General features: G+C 49.8%; 1 protein-coding gene across 13 annotated transcripts in view; it reads left to right on the forward strand.

Moving 5' to 3' along the window:
* The window catches only part of FRMD4A (FERM domain containing 4A), a 521947-nt gene that overhangs the window by 488541 nt on the left and 16903 nt on the right, over positions 1 to 16503 (forward strand). For 11 of the 13 annotated variants that reach the window (XM_086334274.1, XM_086334272.1, XM_086334273.1 and 8 more), the window contains 6 exons: positions 2986 to 3108; positions 6149 to 6377; positions 8814 to 8870; positions 10520 to 10757; positions 11515 to 11682; positions 13476 to 14335. In XM_086334274.1, the coding sequence (XP_086190400.1) occupies positions 2986 to 3108; positions 6149 to 6377; positions 8814 to 8870; positions 10520 to 10757; positions 11515 to 11682; positions 13476 to 14335 (1675 nt within the window). The remainder of the gene's footprint in view (positions 1 to 2985; positions 3109 to 6148; positions 6378 to 8813; positions 8871 to 10519; positions 10758 to 11514; positions 11683 to 13475; positions 14336 to 16503) is intronic. The other 2 variants (XM_086334270.1, XM_086334279.1) reach the window with 1 other exon arrangement.

The following is a 16503-nucleotide window of genomic DNA, read 5'->3' on the forward strand; positions in this document are numbered from 1 at the left end:
CCCTTGGGGGAGAGATAGTCCTGCATGTAACAGTACAAGGAGCTCTGTTGGTCAAAAACTCCCAAAGGGAAGTGGAAAGGTGTTCCCAAACTAACTTGAAGAGTGTTACTCCCCTCCCCCAAATCATAATGCCTTACTCCGGGAAGAATGAAAGCAGGGGCCACAGAAGGAGATCACATTACAGTTCAACTTGGCTTAATTATGCTCTGGATTGATTTAAACCGGAGCCAGCTCAAAGCAGACCCACATTAGCGCAAATCCTTTGCAAATCTTGGGAAAAGCAGTTGGCCCGGCTGGGGGATGTGCTCTGTGATACTGTTAATATCAGCAAGCTCTTTATAAAGAATGCATTGGGAAGACTGAGACAACATGGGTGTGGGTATCTGCAGTTGTTAATTTGTAAAGCCTTATTTTTCTTTTAATAAAGGCAGCATCCTTAAACCCAGCAGAGAACCAGCACTAGAAAACTGGTGAAACATGTCCGGGCAAGGTCAGCATGTCTGTTAAAGGTCTACGGGCCTCTCTTAAATATAAAAGCAAAATAAGGAAAACAAAGCTCTTACTTTTTGTAATGTGGACCCCAGAAAATAGAGCTCGAGTGGCAGAAATGACTTCACAAGAAGCCGGTCACAGTCTCCCACCTCCTCTGAACTCAGGGGACAGGAGAACTTGTCTCCTGATAGTCCTGCTCTTTCTGTGTCCCCCCCCACACTATGCCCCTCAGCTCAGGGTATCGAGAAGCTTTTTGTCATCTGGGGCATGGGGCAGCCTGAATGAGATGCAGTGGGAGTGTTTGGCAGAATATAACTGACATAAGAATAGAAGGGGAACCGGGTCCATTGAGCCTCTCACCAGAGTGTGTTAAATTCCCCTTTCGCCAGCAGCTCTGGTTACACGTGAAATCAGATTAAATATGGAGAATCAAGGCCTGGACTCAAATACCTTCAAGCAGATGGTGGGAAATCAGTAGCCTCATTTTTTAAAAAAGATATTTTTTTTTAAAGCCACAGACTTTTTTTTTTTGTCTTTTTTGAAGTTTTATTTCATTATTCTCAGAAGGCTTGGTACTCTTGCTGGGACAATACAGATTCTCGATTTGCAGTAATTATCAATACAACTTTTCAATATTGTAGTACCTTACAATGGAAGAGGAAATTTAGAGACAGCCTTTAAATTTTTCATAGATTTAAAAAAATTTTATTATATGTTGGACTGTAATTGTTCTGCAGTTTTATGTTAGAAAACCATAGACTCTTTAGAGTTTTAAATCAATGCCCATTTTAACAACTTTTCCCTTCTTTTTTAAGTCACAAAGTCAAAAAGAAAGTCCCAACAGCATAAAACCCTCTGTCATGTTGTTTATAGGCAGACTTTCAGGGCAGTAGATAAAAATGTTGCCGAGTAAACATATAACTACTTGAGAGACATTTGAACCACATTTAGAATAACAGAAAAAAAAAAAAAAAAAACAGGGAAGAAAACTGCAGAGCATTTTGTACTCAAAGAGTTGGCCATTGTGCTCTGAAATGCTTACACTGGGGAATAAAAAGCCCACGAGGTCATTTCCTGATGGCCTGAACCCAGGAGGAGAGGCCTGGGGTCGCAGGGAGTGGGTGTGCTTGTACATGCCAGGTGTACCCACACATGCACTCACACACACACACACAACCCATCAAGTACAGACCAACACCCCAGTGACGCACACAGCAGTGGTGCAGAGAAGCCAGGTCACTCCTTCTGTTGGAAGGTCAGTCTGCCCCTGGAATCTAATGATCAGGGCTCACCTGCCCATAGGAGGCTGCCTGGCACAGAAGTTTCTGCGTGAGTGACAGATGTTCCCAAGAAGAGCCTGCACTGGGTCTTCATGTAGCATCCATGTTGGTTTGAGACTAGAGACCAGGGCTCGGTTCTGCCTGGAAGGGCCACCTGTGCCTCGGAGGCAGGCAGTGGGTTTCCCAGGCTTTTCTGGTCCCTGGAAGTGACTCCTTGCAGTAGACTCCTGGGCTCCACTAGGTGGATTAGCTGCTGACTCAAATGTAATCTTTATTCAGCCCAAAGGTAACCACTCAGAGAGAGCCTAATCCTAACCGTGAGTCATCCCACAGACCTCTCTTCACCTTTTCCTGGGACCATTGTCCCAACGGTGGTCTGTCCACTAAATTCACTGTCCTACTCACAACAGTTAGATTTCCAGAGCCTCAGAGGCACATATACCAGATTTTTTTAAATAGCTTTGTCAGTAGTATTGATTATATTTCAGTTTCAACTGAAACTCATATCTGTACACATTTAATTTCTTTTGAGCTCAGCCTGTTCCTTGAGCATCCAGCCAGAGTGGAATAATTATTACTCATATTCAGGTTTTAAATAATGTAATAATGCCCTTTTCTGGGATTTGCCCAATAGATACCAATCTTCCTAAGAAAGCTCATTTGAAAGACTCATTTTAAACTTTGATATTTGAGAGGGAATAGTTGATGCAGTGAAAAGAACCAGAGTTTAGAGCCAGAAAGACCAGCAATCTCGTGTTGCCACTGCTCTTACTGGCTGTGCAGTCTTGCGGGGCACTCAGTAGACACGCCAGACACATGTATGAACTTAACAAGTTAAAGAAATTTGAGTTTTTATGATGAAAACCAACAGTGACTTGACTTACCTGATAGGAATTTACTTTGGGAAAAACTTTTCCAAGTGCCTCTGTTCTGTAAAAGAAGGACTGCTCTCATAACATTTGTAGAAATGAAATTGCACTGTAGGAACTCCTGTTAACCTTAATATTGTGTGAGGTTATGGTTTCAAAGCTATGTATTGGATCTGTACTTTGAACAGTGTGCATGTGTGTGTGCACGTGTATGTGTGTGCATATATGCGTATGTGTCCGTGTATGTGCATGCATGTGTGTGTGTGTGTGTGTGTGTCCATGTCCTAGAAGCCAGTCATGGACGCTCTGCTGATCCCTCCTCCCATGATGTCACACCTCTACAGGAGCTGACGGGCAAACTGCCCGTAGAGTATCCCCTGGATCCAGGAGAGGAACCACCCATTGTTCGAAGAAGAATCGGGACGGCCTTCAAGCTGGATGAGCAGAAAATCTTGCCCAAAGGAGAGGTGCATGTTTCTTCTCTCTGTGGCTAGATTCTCTGACACCTGCCTTCCTGGCCTATTTGTGAGGGCGCCAGGGTTTTCTCTAATGATGTTTCATTCTGCCCAACACCGCACCCTCTTTTCCTCCTGAGTAGCCCTCCTGTAGTCTTTTCTTAAGTTATCTGTTTGGCCAGTATTCCGTGCCCGTAGTAGGATTGGTTACCTGTGTTAATCTGAAAGCATTTTGATTTCTGCAGAGGTTGTGTGTCTGACTCAGCAGGCCTGTCGCAGGCAGCAGGGTTAGCGGGAGGATATTCCGCAACAGTCCTGTGTACTTCTCCCAGCTCTTTGTCACTGAGAGCCAAGTGTGCTGTGTGATCTGTGAGAGAAAACGATCAGAAAGGAAGAATGCCGAGGCCGTGTCAGCAGGTGCAGGGGCGCTGTTGCTGGGGAAAGCCCATCGGGCTGCCCTCGTTGCTGTTCAGTCACTAAGTCGTGTCCGACTCTTTGTGACCCCATGGACTGCAGCATGCCAGGCTTCCCTGTCCTTCATCGTCTCCCAGAGCTTGATCAAACTCATGTCCGTTGAGTCAGTAATGCCATCCAACCATCTCATCCTCTGTCACTGGCCTTTCCTCATGCCCTCAATCTTTCCCAGCATCAGAGTGTTTTCCAGTGAGCCTTGGGCACCCACTTGGTTAATATGTTATCCAGTCTCAGAGCAATAGAAATTCAAGGCCAGGCACACCTCAGGCCCCAGGGGCACGTCCAGGAAATGGCTTTCCAAATTTATTCCGAATACAGTTACTCATTACAACACTATTGAACAGAGGGTTTCAAAGGGCAGGAATCAGAGCCAGTGGAGAAGGGAATTCTGTACGGGCTTAGTGCTTTTAAAAAGAGAACCTGATGTTGTCACATAACACGTGCAGCGGTTGAGTTGAGGGGGAAACACACATGCCTTGGAGACAACTGAGGGGGTGACCAGTCTCCTGAAATCTGTAATAGCAGCCCCCCATCCCCAGGCACTGGGAGGAACTGGTGGATGCACCAGAACCCTTCATCCAAACCCGGAGGCAGTTTTCCTCTTGTGTAGAACGAAGGTCATGACCCTCATTTCTCCAGACTGTTGCTGGGATTAAGTGAGCAAGTGGACAGAAAATATTTAATTCAGTACTGACAAATGCTAGATGTTTAGTAACCATGAGGGGTGTCAGAGGAGGGGTGCTGGGCTGTGGGTGGGCCTGGGACTTTATCAGAGTCAGAACTGGGGTACAGGCCGGTGCGATTTAGAGAACCATCTGGTGGAGTATTTTTCAAACCCGGCTGTCGTCAGAATTGCCTGGAGACTTCCGCTCCTCTTGTACTAGTCAGACACCTGCACTGAACTTTCCAGGGGAGACCCCACTTGAGTGAGTACCCCACCCTACCCATGCCCTGTGGTTCTTCCCACGTTCCCATCACGCCTTCTCACAGAGCCTCTGTCACACTTCCCATTAGAAGATGACTCGGCTCCCGAAGAATCCTTGTCTCCTGCAGATGTCAGCAGCAGATGCCCCTTTCTCCTGGGAATGCCCTTGACCTCCCTGTTCACACGCAGGCAGCCATCTGTGCAGACGAGCTGCCAGCCTTGTCCTTGGCTTGGTTTAAGTAGCAAGAGTGTGTCCTGGGCTCCCACAAAATCGCAGTCAGGGTCTTGGGCCAGGGCTGTTCTGCCTTCCCAGGAGCAGCTGCGAGCTGAGGTCACTCTCGCAGACCAGGCTGTGTCCTTGGTAACTATTTTGTCTTGAGGGTCCAGGCAAGAGTCTGCCTGGTTATGGTTACTCTTCTCCAGGGATGAAGAAATGCAGTGGGTGTTTGAAGGACCCGGGGACTTTCATTAACCCCTTGTTCCTTTCAGTCTCCCCCTGGGCCTGTCCCTTTAGGGCTCCACAGGAAGTGAAGTCCAGCTCAGAGTTTTGTGCCTGATGGAGGCACCCTGCCTGGCACACGGTGCCCACAGGTGAGGGTGGAGTATTTGGCCATTGACTAGGAAGTGCTGGCTCCAGTGAGCTCGGTAATCTGCTCTTCCTTGGTTAGATCCGTTCCTTTCAGGTTTTAGCCGGGCTGTGGATCCTCCGGAGCCACAATGCAGGCTTGGGCTCCCCTGGTCTTGATGGTCTGGGTGGTGTCTGCAGAAGGGACCAGCTGAGCTGCAGAGAAGCCAGCAGTTAATCTGAGGGGACCCTTCATCCTCTGGGCCCACCAGGCACCTTCTGGTGGCCACAGTTGCATTTCTCCTGGGTTCAAAACCCTGTTTGAGGGAAAATTCATCCCCCTACTCCTTTCAGCCAAAGTCAGGAGTAGAGGAGGAAGGGAGGGAGGCACATGGGAAAGGAAGGGGTGCCCAGGACGATCCAAGGAGCAGGGGCCTGCTCCACCACCCACCAGCCAGACTCACGGTGGGGGGGTCCCTGGTCATTCAGCAGGAGTTGTGTGCAGAGCAGGTGTGTGTGGACAGCAGAGCTCACAGAAAACATCTGAAGGAGGCATGATTAAGTAGGGATGAGGCCCAGCATGAAGGACTCAAAATAGGAGAGACAGAGGGCATGTGCTGCAGCTGGGGTCAGCGGGGGTGGGGTGGGGCTGTCCCTGTGAGTCCCCTGCTAGCAAAGCCACAGAAGAGCACAGAGAGATGCCCCTAGTGGAAAGCAGACGCCAACCCAGTGGGCCCTGGATCGCCTCCACGCTGGGTCTTCCAGAACGTTGCTGGAGACCTTGGAAATGAACCCTAGCAGCCCCCAGGCCTGAAAACTCCCTGCTTCTCAGTGACGGTGCCAGTCTCAGGGCTGATGTTTGTCCCCAGGATGGATCAGAGGCCTAGAGTCTCAAAAGCGGGCGTGTCAAGGTCCCTGGCTGCCAGGGACTGGAGGAGCAGGCGCTGAGGGGCCAGGCCCAGCCAGGGTGGGCGCTGAGGCCTCTGGTTCCCTAGTGCGCATGTCTCGCGCGGCGGGGCGGGGGTGGGAGGATGGGCATCACCTGTTCAGTATCTGCCTAAGTGTGGCCTCGGCTCCCCCTCCTACAGGAAGCCGAGTTGGAGCGCCTGGAGCGGGAGTTTGCCATTCAGTCCCAGATTACAGAGGCTGCCCGCCGCCTGGCCAGTGACCCCAATGTCAGCAAAAAACTGAAGAAGCAGAGGAAAACCTCTTATCTGAACGCACTGAAGAAGCTGCAGGAGATTGAAAGCGCCATCAACGAGAACCGCGTCAAATCTGGGAAGAAACCCACCCAGAGGGCCTCGCTGATCATCGACGGTCAGTGCTAAGACCACTCCCCACTGTGGGTGTCCCTTCCCTTCCCCCACTGGCCTCAGGGGATGGGTGTTCCTGTCCAGAGGTGGACCCAAAGCCCAGACCCCTGAGTAACCTAGCAAGCTGAGGAGCTACTCCTGTGCGTTAATGTTTCCATCCATAAGATGAAGCTAGAAAGACCTGGTACCAGTGAGATCAATAAGATGCACTCAGAACCAGAGATAAAAGGGATTATACAAATCAAAGGAGTATTATTACTCTTTATGGCCTCTTGGGAGTGCACTGCTCTCAGTCTCCTGGGAGCTGAGTCCTGAGCCAGCCTAGGCTCCGACATCCTCAGGGACCTGGTCACCCTACCCAGGTCTGGAGGGAAAGTCGGGAGGCTGGGCTACCCCGAGGCCAGCACCCACGCAGCCCTCTTTTGTCTCCATAGGCTTCTGTCATGCTGCTGAGGCTGGAGAGGTCTGGGCCTCCCCACTGTGATGGTCTAGAGCCCAAAACCCTGGTCCAGGAGGGGTTAGGAGCTGGGGAGACTATATTTGGTGAATACTAGAAGGGAAGAACCCAGAATTCATCACCAACTCTCAAGTCTCTCCCAGCTATCATGATCCTTTTTTTTTTTTAAGTCAGCAAACTCTTTTTCTTTTAATGGGAGTATAGTTGTGTTGAATAACTCTGCATTCCTTTCAGATGTACAGCAAAGTGATTCACAAAAGACTAGATATATACATCTATTCTTTCTCAGATTCTTATCCATTACAGGTTATTACAGGATAATTTAATATAGTTCCCTGAATATAGTAGGTCCTTCCTTATCAATTTCTTTAAGATATATCATCAAGTATCCTTTCATAGTTTATACACATTTATCATAACTTTTGCTCCAGGAAGACAGAAAGTAGAAGAGAGGTTACGAGGGGTTGGGGGAGGTGGACAGGGGAGTTAGTGCTTTATGGGGACAGAGCTTTAGTTTGGGGAAGATGACAGAAGTTCTGGGGCTGGATGGTGGTGATGGCTGCACCAGAGTGTGGATGTTCTTAAATTCACTGAACTGTATGGCTAAAACAGTAAACTTTCCATTATGTATGTTTTACCATTGCTCTCTCTCTATATATATTGCTGTAGCCTAAAACTATGGGCATCCTGGGGAGGGGATAACAGACTGGCGACTCCAAGATGCTAGTCAAGGCTGTGTCTCCTAGCAGTTCATAGTTCATCAAGCAATACAAATTAAGAGAATTCTTAGTTCAAAGAGAGAAAGATCATAAAACAGTTTTTTTTGCTCTAGGAAATTTGAAATAACTGTCTTCTGCCTCTTGCCCTGTTGTCCTTGGCGAAGATGTTGTCATTTTCCCTAAAAGAGCTGCAGTCAGCCTGCCTTCCTCTGTCTTCTCTGCCTTTTGGGACTTCTTCTGCACCCTTGAAGGGACCCGGGGGGGTCCCCAACTCTGCAGAAACATCAGCAAGGCTGACAGAGTCTGGGAGGGACAGCTGAGGGACAGACGTCTTGCTGGTCGACCACAGAAGAGCATGGTTCCCCCGCCTGCTCAGCGAGGGCCATTCTGTGAGGGCAGCCAGCAGAGTCCGTCTGTAATTCACTCTCTGACCAGCTGGTGAATGGTCCCATCCAAGCTGTTAGCCATGTGTTTATCTGCTTAAGAATATACCTTCTCCATTTTTCTGCCTCCTTGAAAATATGTTTGATCATAAGAACCCACTTGAATTAGAGTAATTCCAGTTTCTTCTTCCATGCCTTAGCCTGGTTTGTTATTTAAGAGATAAAAGGCTAAGCTTGGGATCTAAAGACCTGGGATCTTTTGCTGACTTAGCCAGGAGAGCAGCACAGCCCTGGACAAGCCATCCCTCCCTAGATATCCCTCAGTTTCCCTAGCTGCTAAAGGAAGGGGATTATCTTTCTGTCTCCCTCTGGGTGTGTTCTCATGGTTAATTGAATGGTGTCTCTGAAAATAAGCTTTGGAGAGAGAAGCTGTACTTAGAAGCTTGTTTTGTCTGCTAATGGCTTAAGAAGTTTATTGAGAAGTCATTTACTGTCATATGAGCCAAACCAAGCTCCTCACCCTAGTTTCGCGTGTGTAGAATAAATAGCAGGTCACTTCCTTGGGTTGAGTTGGAACGCGCCCTGAGATGGGCCGGGGCAATGATGTGGCCAGGCAGCCTTTATGCTGGATATTAAGCTGCTCAGTATTGCTGTCGCCAGTGAAACAAAGAACGGGCACATTGCAGTGTCAGGGATGGGGGGTGAGTCATGACCTACCACAGAGACTGTCAAAAGAAATGCCTAACAGCATTTTGATTGTTTCCTGGGTTCTTTCTGATTAGAAAGAAATGGGATGGTGGGAAACTCAACGATGTTCACAGATAGAGCTTTGTCTAAGGGATGTGCTTAACTCATACATTGATGCTTTTCTGTCTTCCCAGACGGAAATATTGCCAGTGAAGACAGTTCCCTGTCAGATGCCCTTGTTCTTGAAGATGGTATGTTGTCTGTTTCCTGCTTGAGAACTCAGAGCATAGATTAAACTGGGATTAAGCTGAATGTAGTCTGGGACAGCCTGGGATTAAGCTATATGTAGTCTGAAACAGCTCAGTGGAAAGCCAGGAGCCGGATCAAGATGGCGCCGGGTTCCCTGTGTTTCTTTCACTGCTCAGTGGTCACCTCTTTGGCTGAGAGTGGGTGGGCACTACAGAAACACATGCCTATTGGAATTTCATTATGTCTTGGGGCCTGGAGGTAAGACTTAAGGTGATGGTGAGTGGTTTGAGTTGTTTGGTCATGTCCAGCTCTTTGTGACTCCATGCACTGCAGCACGCCAGGCTTCCCTGTCCTTTCCTGTCTCCTGGAGTTTGCTCAAACTCATGTCCATTGAGTTGGTGATGCTATCCAAGTGAGTGGATGGTGTTCGACTTTTTTAGTTGCCAAAACCACATTTTTACCTGAACAGATGATTTAAACACCATGAATAGTTTCCTTTTGAGTGTAATTTCTGGAGGAAAGAAGTGGACATTGGTTTGGGTCAGAAAGATTGAAACCTGCTAGGAGAGCCTACGGGCAGCCAGAAAAAAACAAGTCTCTGTACCTTCCTGAGAAATGGTGAAAGTGAAAGAAAGATGTCCCTTTAGATTCCTGGTCACCTAGAAAACTGTCTTCTTATTTCTCATTGACCTCCAAAAACCTAGTGATTCTCAGGATATTTTCTTGGGAAATTCTTACAAAACTAGAAGCGCTCGCACACCTACCACCCCCCAACCCCAGCCCACCATCGCTGCCACCACCACCACCACCACACATCAGGGAAGAAGGAATTCCAAACACAGAACCATATTAGAGAATGTTCCCATGAATTTAAGCCCAACCTGGGGAGGTCAGGGCATTAACGATATGGAAATATGGGATTAGCCAAAAAGGTCATCCAGGTTTTTCAGTAAGATCTTTTTGACCTTTTTTTTTTAAAATCTCTTTTGGCCAATCCATTGTATTAAGTGGTAGTTATTTATTTTTTTGCCCTTTAGGAAAACTTCAGGTGGTAAGGGGTGTTTCAGACAGAAAACGTGGAAGATCTTGCTCCTAGTCATAATGATAACTATAAGGATAATATTCCTTGCATTGATATGGGATGAGGCTGGCAGGGTATTTGCCCAGTTGTCTTGGTCCTGCTATATGCAGTCAGATCGTCATTTTATTCATTACATGGGTGGGAGGAAATCCCGGAACTGCAGGGGAGTGGGTGCCATGTTTTGAATATCAGAGATCCAGCGCTGGTTTTGACCTCTGTGGACTCCAGTCTCTTCCGGGGAGGAAAGCAGAACACTTGAGGGAGATTCCTCTGTAGAGAGAACTTGGAATAGGAATAGACTGTCCTTAGCATTGCGTGTGATCAGTTTCTTCCCCATATGCCAGACCCTGGACCTACCAAGGGGCATAACGGCAGCACTTGGGCCCCCCACTCCCATCGCAGGTAGCTCCTTCCAGGGACACTTACTGATTTGAGGGGTAAAACAGTAAAACCACAGCTCCTGTCCACTGACCTCCGATGGCGGGGGTGGAATTAGGGTGGGCGGAGCCTGCAGGGGGAAGGGGGAAGGATGACCCTTGCTCACTTCCACTTTTTTCCGTCTTGATGCAGAAGACTCTCAGGTCACCAGCACACTGTCCCCCTTACAGTCCCCTCACAAGGGGCTCCCTCCTCGGCCACCATCGCACAACCGGCCACCTCCTCCCCAGTCCCTGGAGGGACTCAGGCAGATGCACTATCACCGCAATGACTATGACAAGTCGCCCATAAAGCCCAAAATGTGGAGCGAGTCCTCGCTAGATGAGCCTTACGAGAAGGTCAAGAAACGTTCCTCGCACAGTCACTCCAGGTGAGCTGGGCCGGGAAGGCCACACGAGGTCACTGTCCACACTTGGACAGAATCCAAGGGCTAAGTAGCATCTGCGAGTCTCAGGTCCCCCGCACCCTGCATGCGCCTCCCCTAGGCTGCCTTCTAGCAGGGCTGTGCCACAGCGCCCTCTGCTGCCGACCTGCCAGAGGTGCAGATTTGTCATTCGTAGGGAAATTTGGGGTTTTTGGCTCACAATCCACGTTGGCAGCAGCTTGCTTGAATATCCTTAAATTCCATGGGAATTAATTAGGAAATCATAGGCAGAAGTATTCTGAAATGGCCAATGAGAGTCCACTCATAAGAATCCCAAAGTGGCTGAGAACCCTAAACCATCATACAACAGAATTCCAAAGCCAAACAGCTGTAATCTTAGCTGTGTATTTCCAGTTCATTACTCAGCTGATATGGGAGAGGGAGGTTTTTGTCTGCCTCTCTGTTTTTCTCATTTCCCTTCATTATGCCCCGTAAAACTCCCAGTGGGTGCCTGGACAGGTAAATATTTGTCTTATGGAAAACAGAAACTGTGGTTGAGGGCAGGGGCTTCACAGAACAGGGGCTTCATCTCACACTGCCCTAAGGCATGAAGGATAAGGGATAAGGATGCCCACCACTTCTGGGGGAGTCCTGGGCAAACTTCCCCCACCCCTAGAGGGATGTCCTGAGGCCACAGTCAGCAACCTCAGAGAAGGGGCAGCCCTGGCAGGCAGTGACCAGCGTGGTCTCCTCTGGTTTGCAGCAGCCACAAGCGCTTCCCCAGCACGGGGAGCTGTGCCGAAGCTGGAGGCGGGAGCAGCTCCCTGCAGACCAGCCCCATCCGCAGCCTCCCACATTGGAACTCGCAGTGCAGCATGCCATCCACACCCGACCTCCGCGTCCGGAGTCCCCACTACGTGCATTCCACGAGGTGAGTCTCCCCATTTCCCTCCATGGGCCAGACCCCCACCTTTGTAAAAATTTGGTCCCACACTGGCCCAGGTAACTGGTGAACTAGAGTCAGGACTGAACCAATGAGGTAGGCTCTTCTGTAAGTGAAGCAGAATTAAAAAGTAAGCCGGCAGCAGAAGGACCCCAGGAGCCAAGAAACACATTATATCCCACTGTCTGCATAGTGGGGCACCAGGAACTGGTCAGAGAATCCCCCAGACACTGTGGGTATGGAAGGAGCTTTCCCAATAAGAGCGGAGGTGGGAACTTGAGCTGGATTAGCAGGGACCAGAACAGCCTTGCCCAGAGGAGGTCCCCTTGTACCTAAGTTTAAGCCTAAGTTTATCCTGGACTTCCTTGAATGTCCCAGGGGGTACATTAAACAGCAAAAGGAAAAGTGAGTTTTCAGTGAATCCCACCTTCTTTTCCTAAAAAGAGGCAAAACCAAAGCCGTCATTCAATTTTCTCTAATACCTAAGTTCATAGGGACTATAGTTCAAAGGACAGATAGTGTGATCTGCTGTAAGTAGTAAACCATTTATACAGGATAAAACTGAGCTCTCCAGGCAAGAGTCTCTCATCTAGCCATCCATCCGTCCATTCACTCACTCACTCATACAACAGATACTTATCAAGTGCATCTATGTACCAAGTGCAGGGGACAAAAAAGACTACACCATGCTCCCATCAGACTGATGTTTTAGTAGGAAGAGAGTTCACGGTAAAGAAGTGTCAGCAGTGATAAGTATTGAGAAGAAGAATGAGCAGGCAAGAAGCTAGAGAGTGAAGGGAGAGACTATCATTTAAATGAAACCAACAGAGAAGTCTTCTCTAATACGATAACATTTGAGCAGAGACCTGGATGGGATGGGTGGTGTGCTCTAAGGATATTCAGGGAACAGGAAGGTCAAAGAGCCAGATTCAGGCTTGCACTTGGCATGTTCCCATGAGCTTGAGTGAAGTAGGGAGTGGAACCAGAGAGGAAACTGAGGCCTGAGTCAAAGAGGGCCACATGATTGGGATTTCGCAGTCTACCCCGAGTGACAGTCACCCCTGGGACTCACCTCTTCATGTACTTGGTTAACCCAGCCACGGTGAATTTCCATGGAGTCCTTACACTCTGCCCCATGGCCATATTGATGGATATTTATTGTGTGGCTCTAATAAGTGGAATGGAGTATAAACAAAGTAGTGGAGGAGTAAGTGTTTATTTGCCTCTTTCATTTTTAAGTATTCCACGTGCCGCCAGTCTTCCTTTTCACACAGATGTTCACAGGGAAATAGAAATCTATTGACATGGGTCTCATAATAGTACTGGGTGGAACCGTGTGACTGCTTCTGCAAGGATTGTTTTGGGTTTTTTTTTGACCTACTAAAATGGCATTTCAAAAAAAAATGGCATTTCAGCGGCTTAACATAATGCTAAAACGGGGATTATCTTGATTCACTGTGTCTGTAGCTTCTCTTTTCATCTTTAAAAAACAAAAAGCGGGGGTGGGGGGGCTGGCTATTGGAGTGCTTTTTTCACAAATAACACGTGGGCGCTGTCTCTGACCCCACCGCCCATTCAAAATTAAACATCAGAGCGGAGGCCTGGGGATCAGCCGTCCCCTTCTCGCCCTGCCTTCACCTGGGAAGGTTGGGAAGCACCGGCTCTTGGACTGTTTCCGAAGTCTGATGCACGTTTCCGAAGGCCCCGGGCCGCGATCGCAGAGCCGCCAGCCCCTTCCCCTGGGCGCCCCCAGACCCACCTCGCCGGTCCTCTCCCCGCAGGTCGGTGGACCTCAGCCCCACGCGGCTGCACAGCCTGGCCCTGCACTTTCGGCACCGGAGCTCCAGCTTGGAGTCCCAGGGCAAGCTCCTGGGCTCGGAGAACGACACTGGGAGCCCCGACTTCTACACGCCACGGACTCGTAGCAGCAATGGCTCGGACCCCATGGACGACTGTTCGTCGTGCACCAGCCACTCGAGCTCGGAGCACTACTACCCGGCGCAGATGAACGCCAACTACTCCACGCTGGCCGAGGACTCGCCGTCCAAGGCGCGCGCGCGGCAGCGCCAGCGCCAGCGGGCGGCGGGCGCGCTGGGCGGGGCGAACTCGGGGAGCATGCCCAACCTAGCGGCGCGTGGCGGCGGCCACGGCGTCTACCTGCACAGTCAGAGCCAGCCGAGCTCGCAGTACCGCATCAAGGAGTACCCGTTGTACGTGGAGGGCGGGGCCACACCGGTGGTGGTGCGCAGCCTGGAGAGTGACCAGGAAGGCCACTACAGCGTCAAGGCGCAGTTCAAGACCTCCAACTCCTACACGGCCGGCGGCCTCTTCCGGGAGAGCTGGCGCGGCGTCGACGAGGGCGACGCGGGCCGCCTGACGCCCTCGCGCTCGCAGATCCTGCGGACTCCATCCCTGGGTCGCGAGGGCGTCCCCGACAAGGGCCCCGGCCGCGCCGCCGTCTCGGATGAGCTGCGCCAGTGGTACCAGCGCTCGAGCGCCTCGCACAAGGAGCACAGCCGCCTGTCGCACACCAGCTCCACCTCCTCGGACAGCGGCTCCCAGTACAGCACCTCCTCGCAGAGCACCTTCGTGGCGCACAGCAGGGTCACCCGGATGCCCCAGATGTGCAAGGCCACGTCAGGTGAGGAGGGACCGGGGACTGGGAGGGCGCGGCGGCCGGGCGCGTGCATGTGTGATCATCGGTCAGGTTGTGAACCGGCGGAGAGTGCAGCTTTTAGAGTCGACAGTAAGGAGAGATGGTTAATTCTAGAAACCTAGCTGTGCGATATGCAAGACCTTCGTTCCCCTCCTTTCCCATCCCTTCCATTCTGCCCTTGGTTTTGCCAGAGGAAGACCCGGGACGGGGTAAGGCGGTGCATCTGACACCCTAGCCCACCCCCAGCGGGCTGCGCAGTCTCTCATTTCAGCTTCCTAAGTTCTGATGCCATCCACCCGTCCAGCCACTTCTCCTTGTAAGGACAGAGATGCAGGAAGTGGTGAAGTCCGTGTCTCTAGGTTTATCCAGTCAAAGGTGCGCCTTTGCCCTGGTGAAGGAGTTTGGCGGTAGAGTTGAGCAGCACCCTTGCAGAGGAGAACTCCCTCCGGGCGATGCTTGGTCCTGAGGCCCTGAGATTTGGCCAGTGTCCCCCACCCCCCAGGTGGGGCAGACTGGCTTCAGAAAGAAGTGGCAGTTCTGCCTGAGTTCCCCAGTGACTTTATAGAACTCCTGACTGCACCACAGTATCCCTTTCCAGTGATGTTATGATCTAACCAAAGTAATTTTTGTCAAGTGCTTCTGATGCCCTGGGGTTACACCTTCACATTTTCATCATCAGATGAAAGGTTACCTTATATTCTTGTACTTGGGCATTAAGCAGTACTGAATCCAGTGAAAAAATGGAAGAAACTATCCTCCCCCTTCAGTTACAATCCCTTCCCCTCTCCATCTCCAAGAAAGAATAATGGTAATAACAACCAGGATGTGTCCTGCCTTCTCCACATCCCTGAGGGGTTCTCAGCACCTGCACACATGAGCTTGTGTAGGTTATCTCAGTTTCCACAAAGAGCGGGGAGAGTGTAGCCATAAGAGCACCTTTCTAGTTGGGAGACAGGTGCTGCCCATTCACGAATCGCCTGAACGCCAATTTGAAAAAGAGAGCAACTGTATTCCCCTGGCTGTAGGAAAGAAAACAGGGGAGGACTTTGAGACGTAATAAAGAATGATTCTCAAAGTATAACATGAGCAACAAAGGGAACGAAGTCCAAGTCAGATTTAACTTGGGACGGGAAAGAAAGATAAGGAAGGGCAAAGACCCAGGGAAAGGGGAGCGATCTTAAGGAAGACGAAGGGTCCCTCTTTGGGGAACTGAAGGAGATGCTTGGGGCCTAGGAAGGGGAGGGCAAAGAGGAAAGCCCTGCCGGCTCCCGGGTGCACCAGGCCACAGGGCTCCTACGTCCTCTCCCCAGCGCCCCACTGACTCATGTAGTAAGGTTCATCAGCTGAATGACAAGTTTCAGAGACAAGAATAAATATGGTTCAAGCCATTGTGAGAGAACCATGGACTTCAGTGTCCTAAAAGCTTCTTCAGATGCCTCTGTCATCTGTCAAATCAGCCCAGTGACATTTGCCATCAACTTCCTAGGAGGATTTTGAGAAGAATTGCATGAATAAGTTACACATAGCGTTTAAAGAGCATGTTTCCCTGTGACCCTATTAGGAGAAGCCTTGGTTGGACAGGTCAGGAGTGTTTATATTCTGTCAGAATTGTAGTGCTTGTCTAGTAGATTTGCTTTACCTGAATAGATTTGGTAAATCTTTTGAAACATATTTTAAGCTAAAAATTCTAGGAAGCTGTATCTGACCTTTCCTGATGAAAAAGATTGCATTCCCAAGGAGGCAAAGGGATGCATTTAAATAGGATTTGTTTCCTAGTGAGTTTTCCCAACTAAACAAATCCTGTCCCCATCAATAAGCTCCCAGTAGTCAGACTTGGATGAGCTCTGAAAAGCCCTGCCCCATTTGAAGTGTCCTAAACATGGTAAATAACAAGCCTGAAACAGCAGAGACCGCAAGCTCTGAGACCCTTTCTGGAGGTTCTCTATTCTATGTAATGAACAACAGTTTTAACCTTGGGGCCACATGTGGAAACTCCCTGGGGCGTATCTCGCTGGTGTCCGGAGAAATCAGTCATGCCTGCACTAGGTCAGCCTAGGTTCCCCCTTCTGAGGACTATGGGGACTGTCATCATCCTTGTGGCCACTTCCCAGTGGCAAAGCAGGGGACCTGGAATCTCAGGCGAGCTCGACCCA

Source organism: Bos grunniens, chromosome 13 (genome assembly GCF_055505025.1).
Source record: "Bos grunniens cultivar Pamir isolate PY7600 chromosome 13, Bosgru_T2T1.0, whole genome shotgun sequence".
In the NCBI taxonomy this organism is placed as follows: Eukaryota; Metazoa; Chordata; class Mammalia; order Artiodactyla; family Bovidae; genus Bos; species Bos grunniens.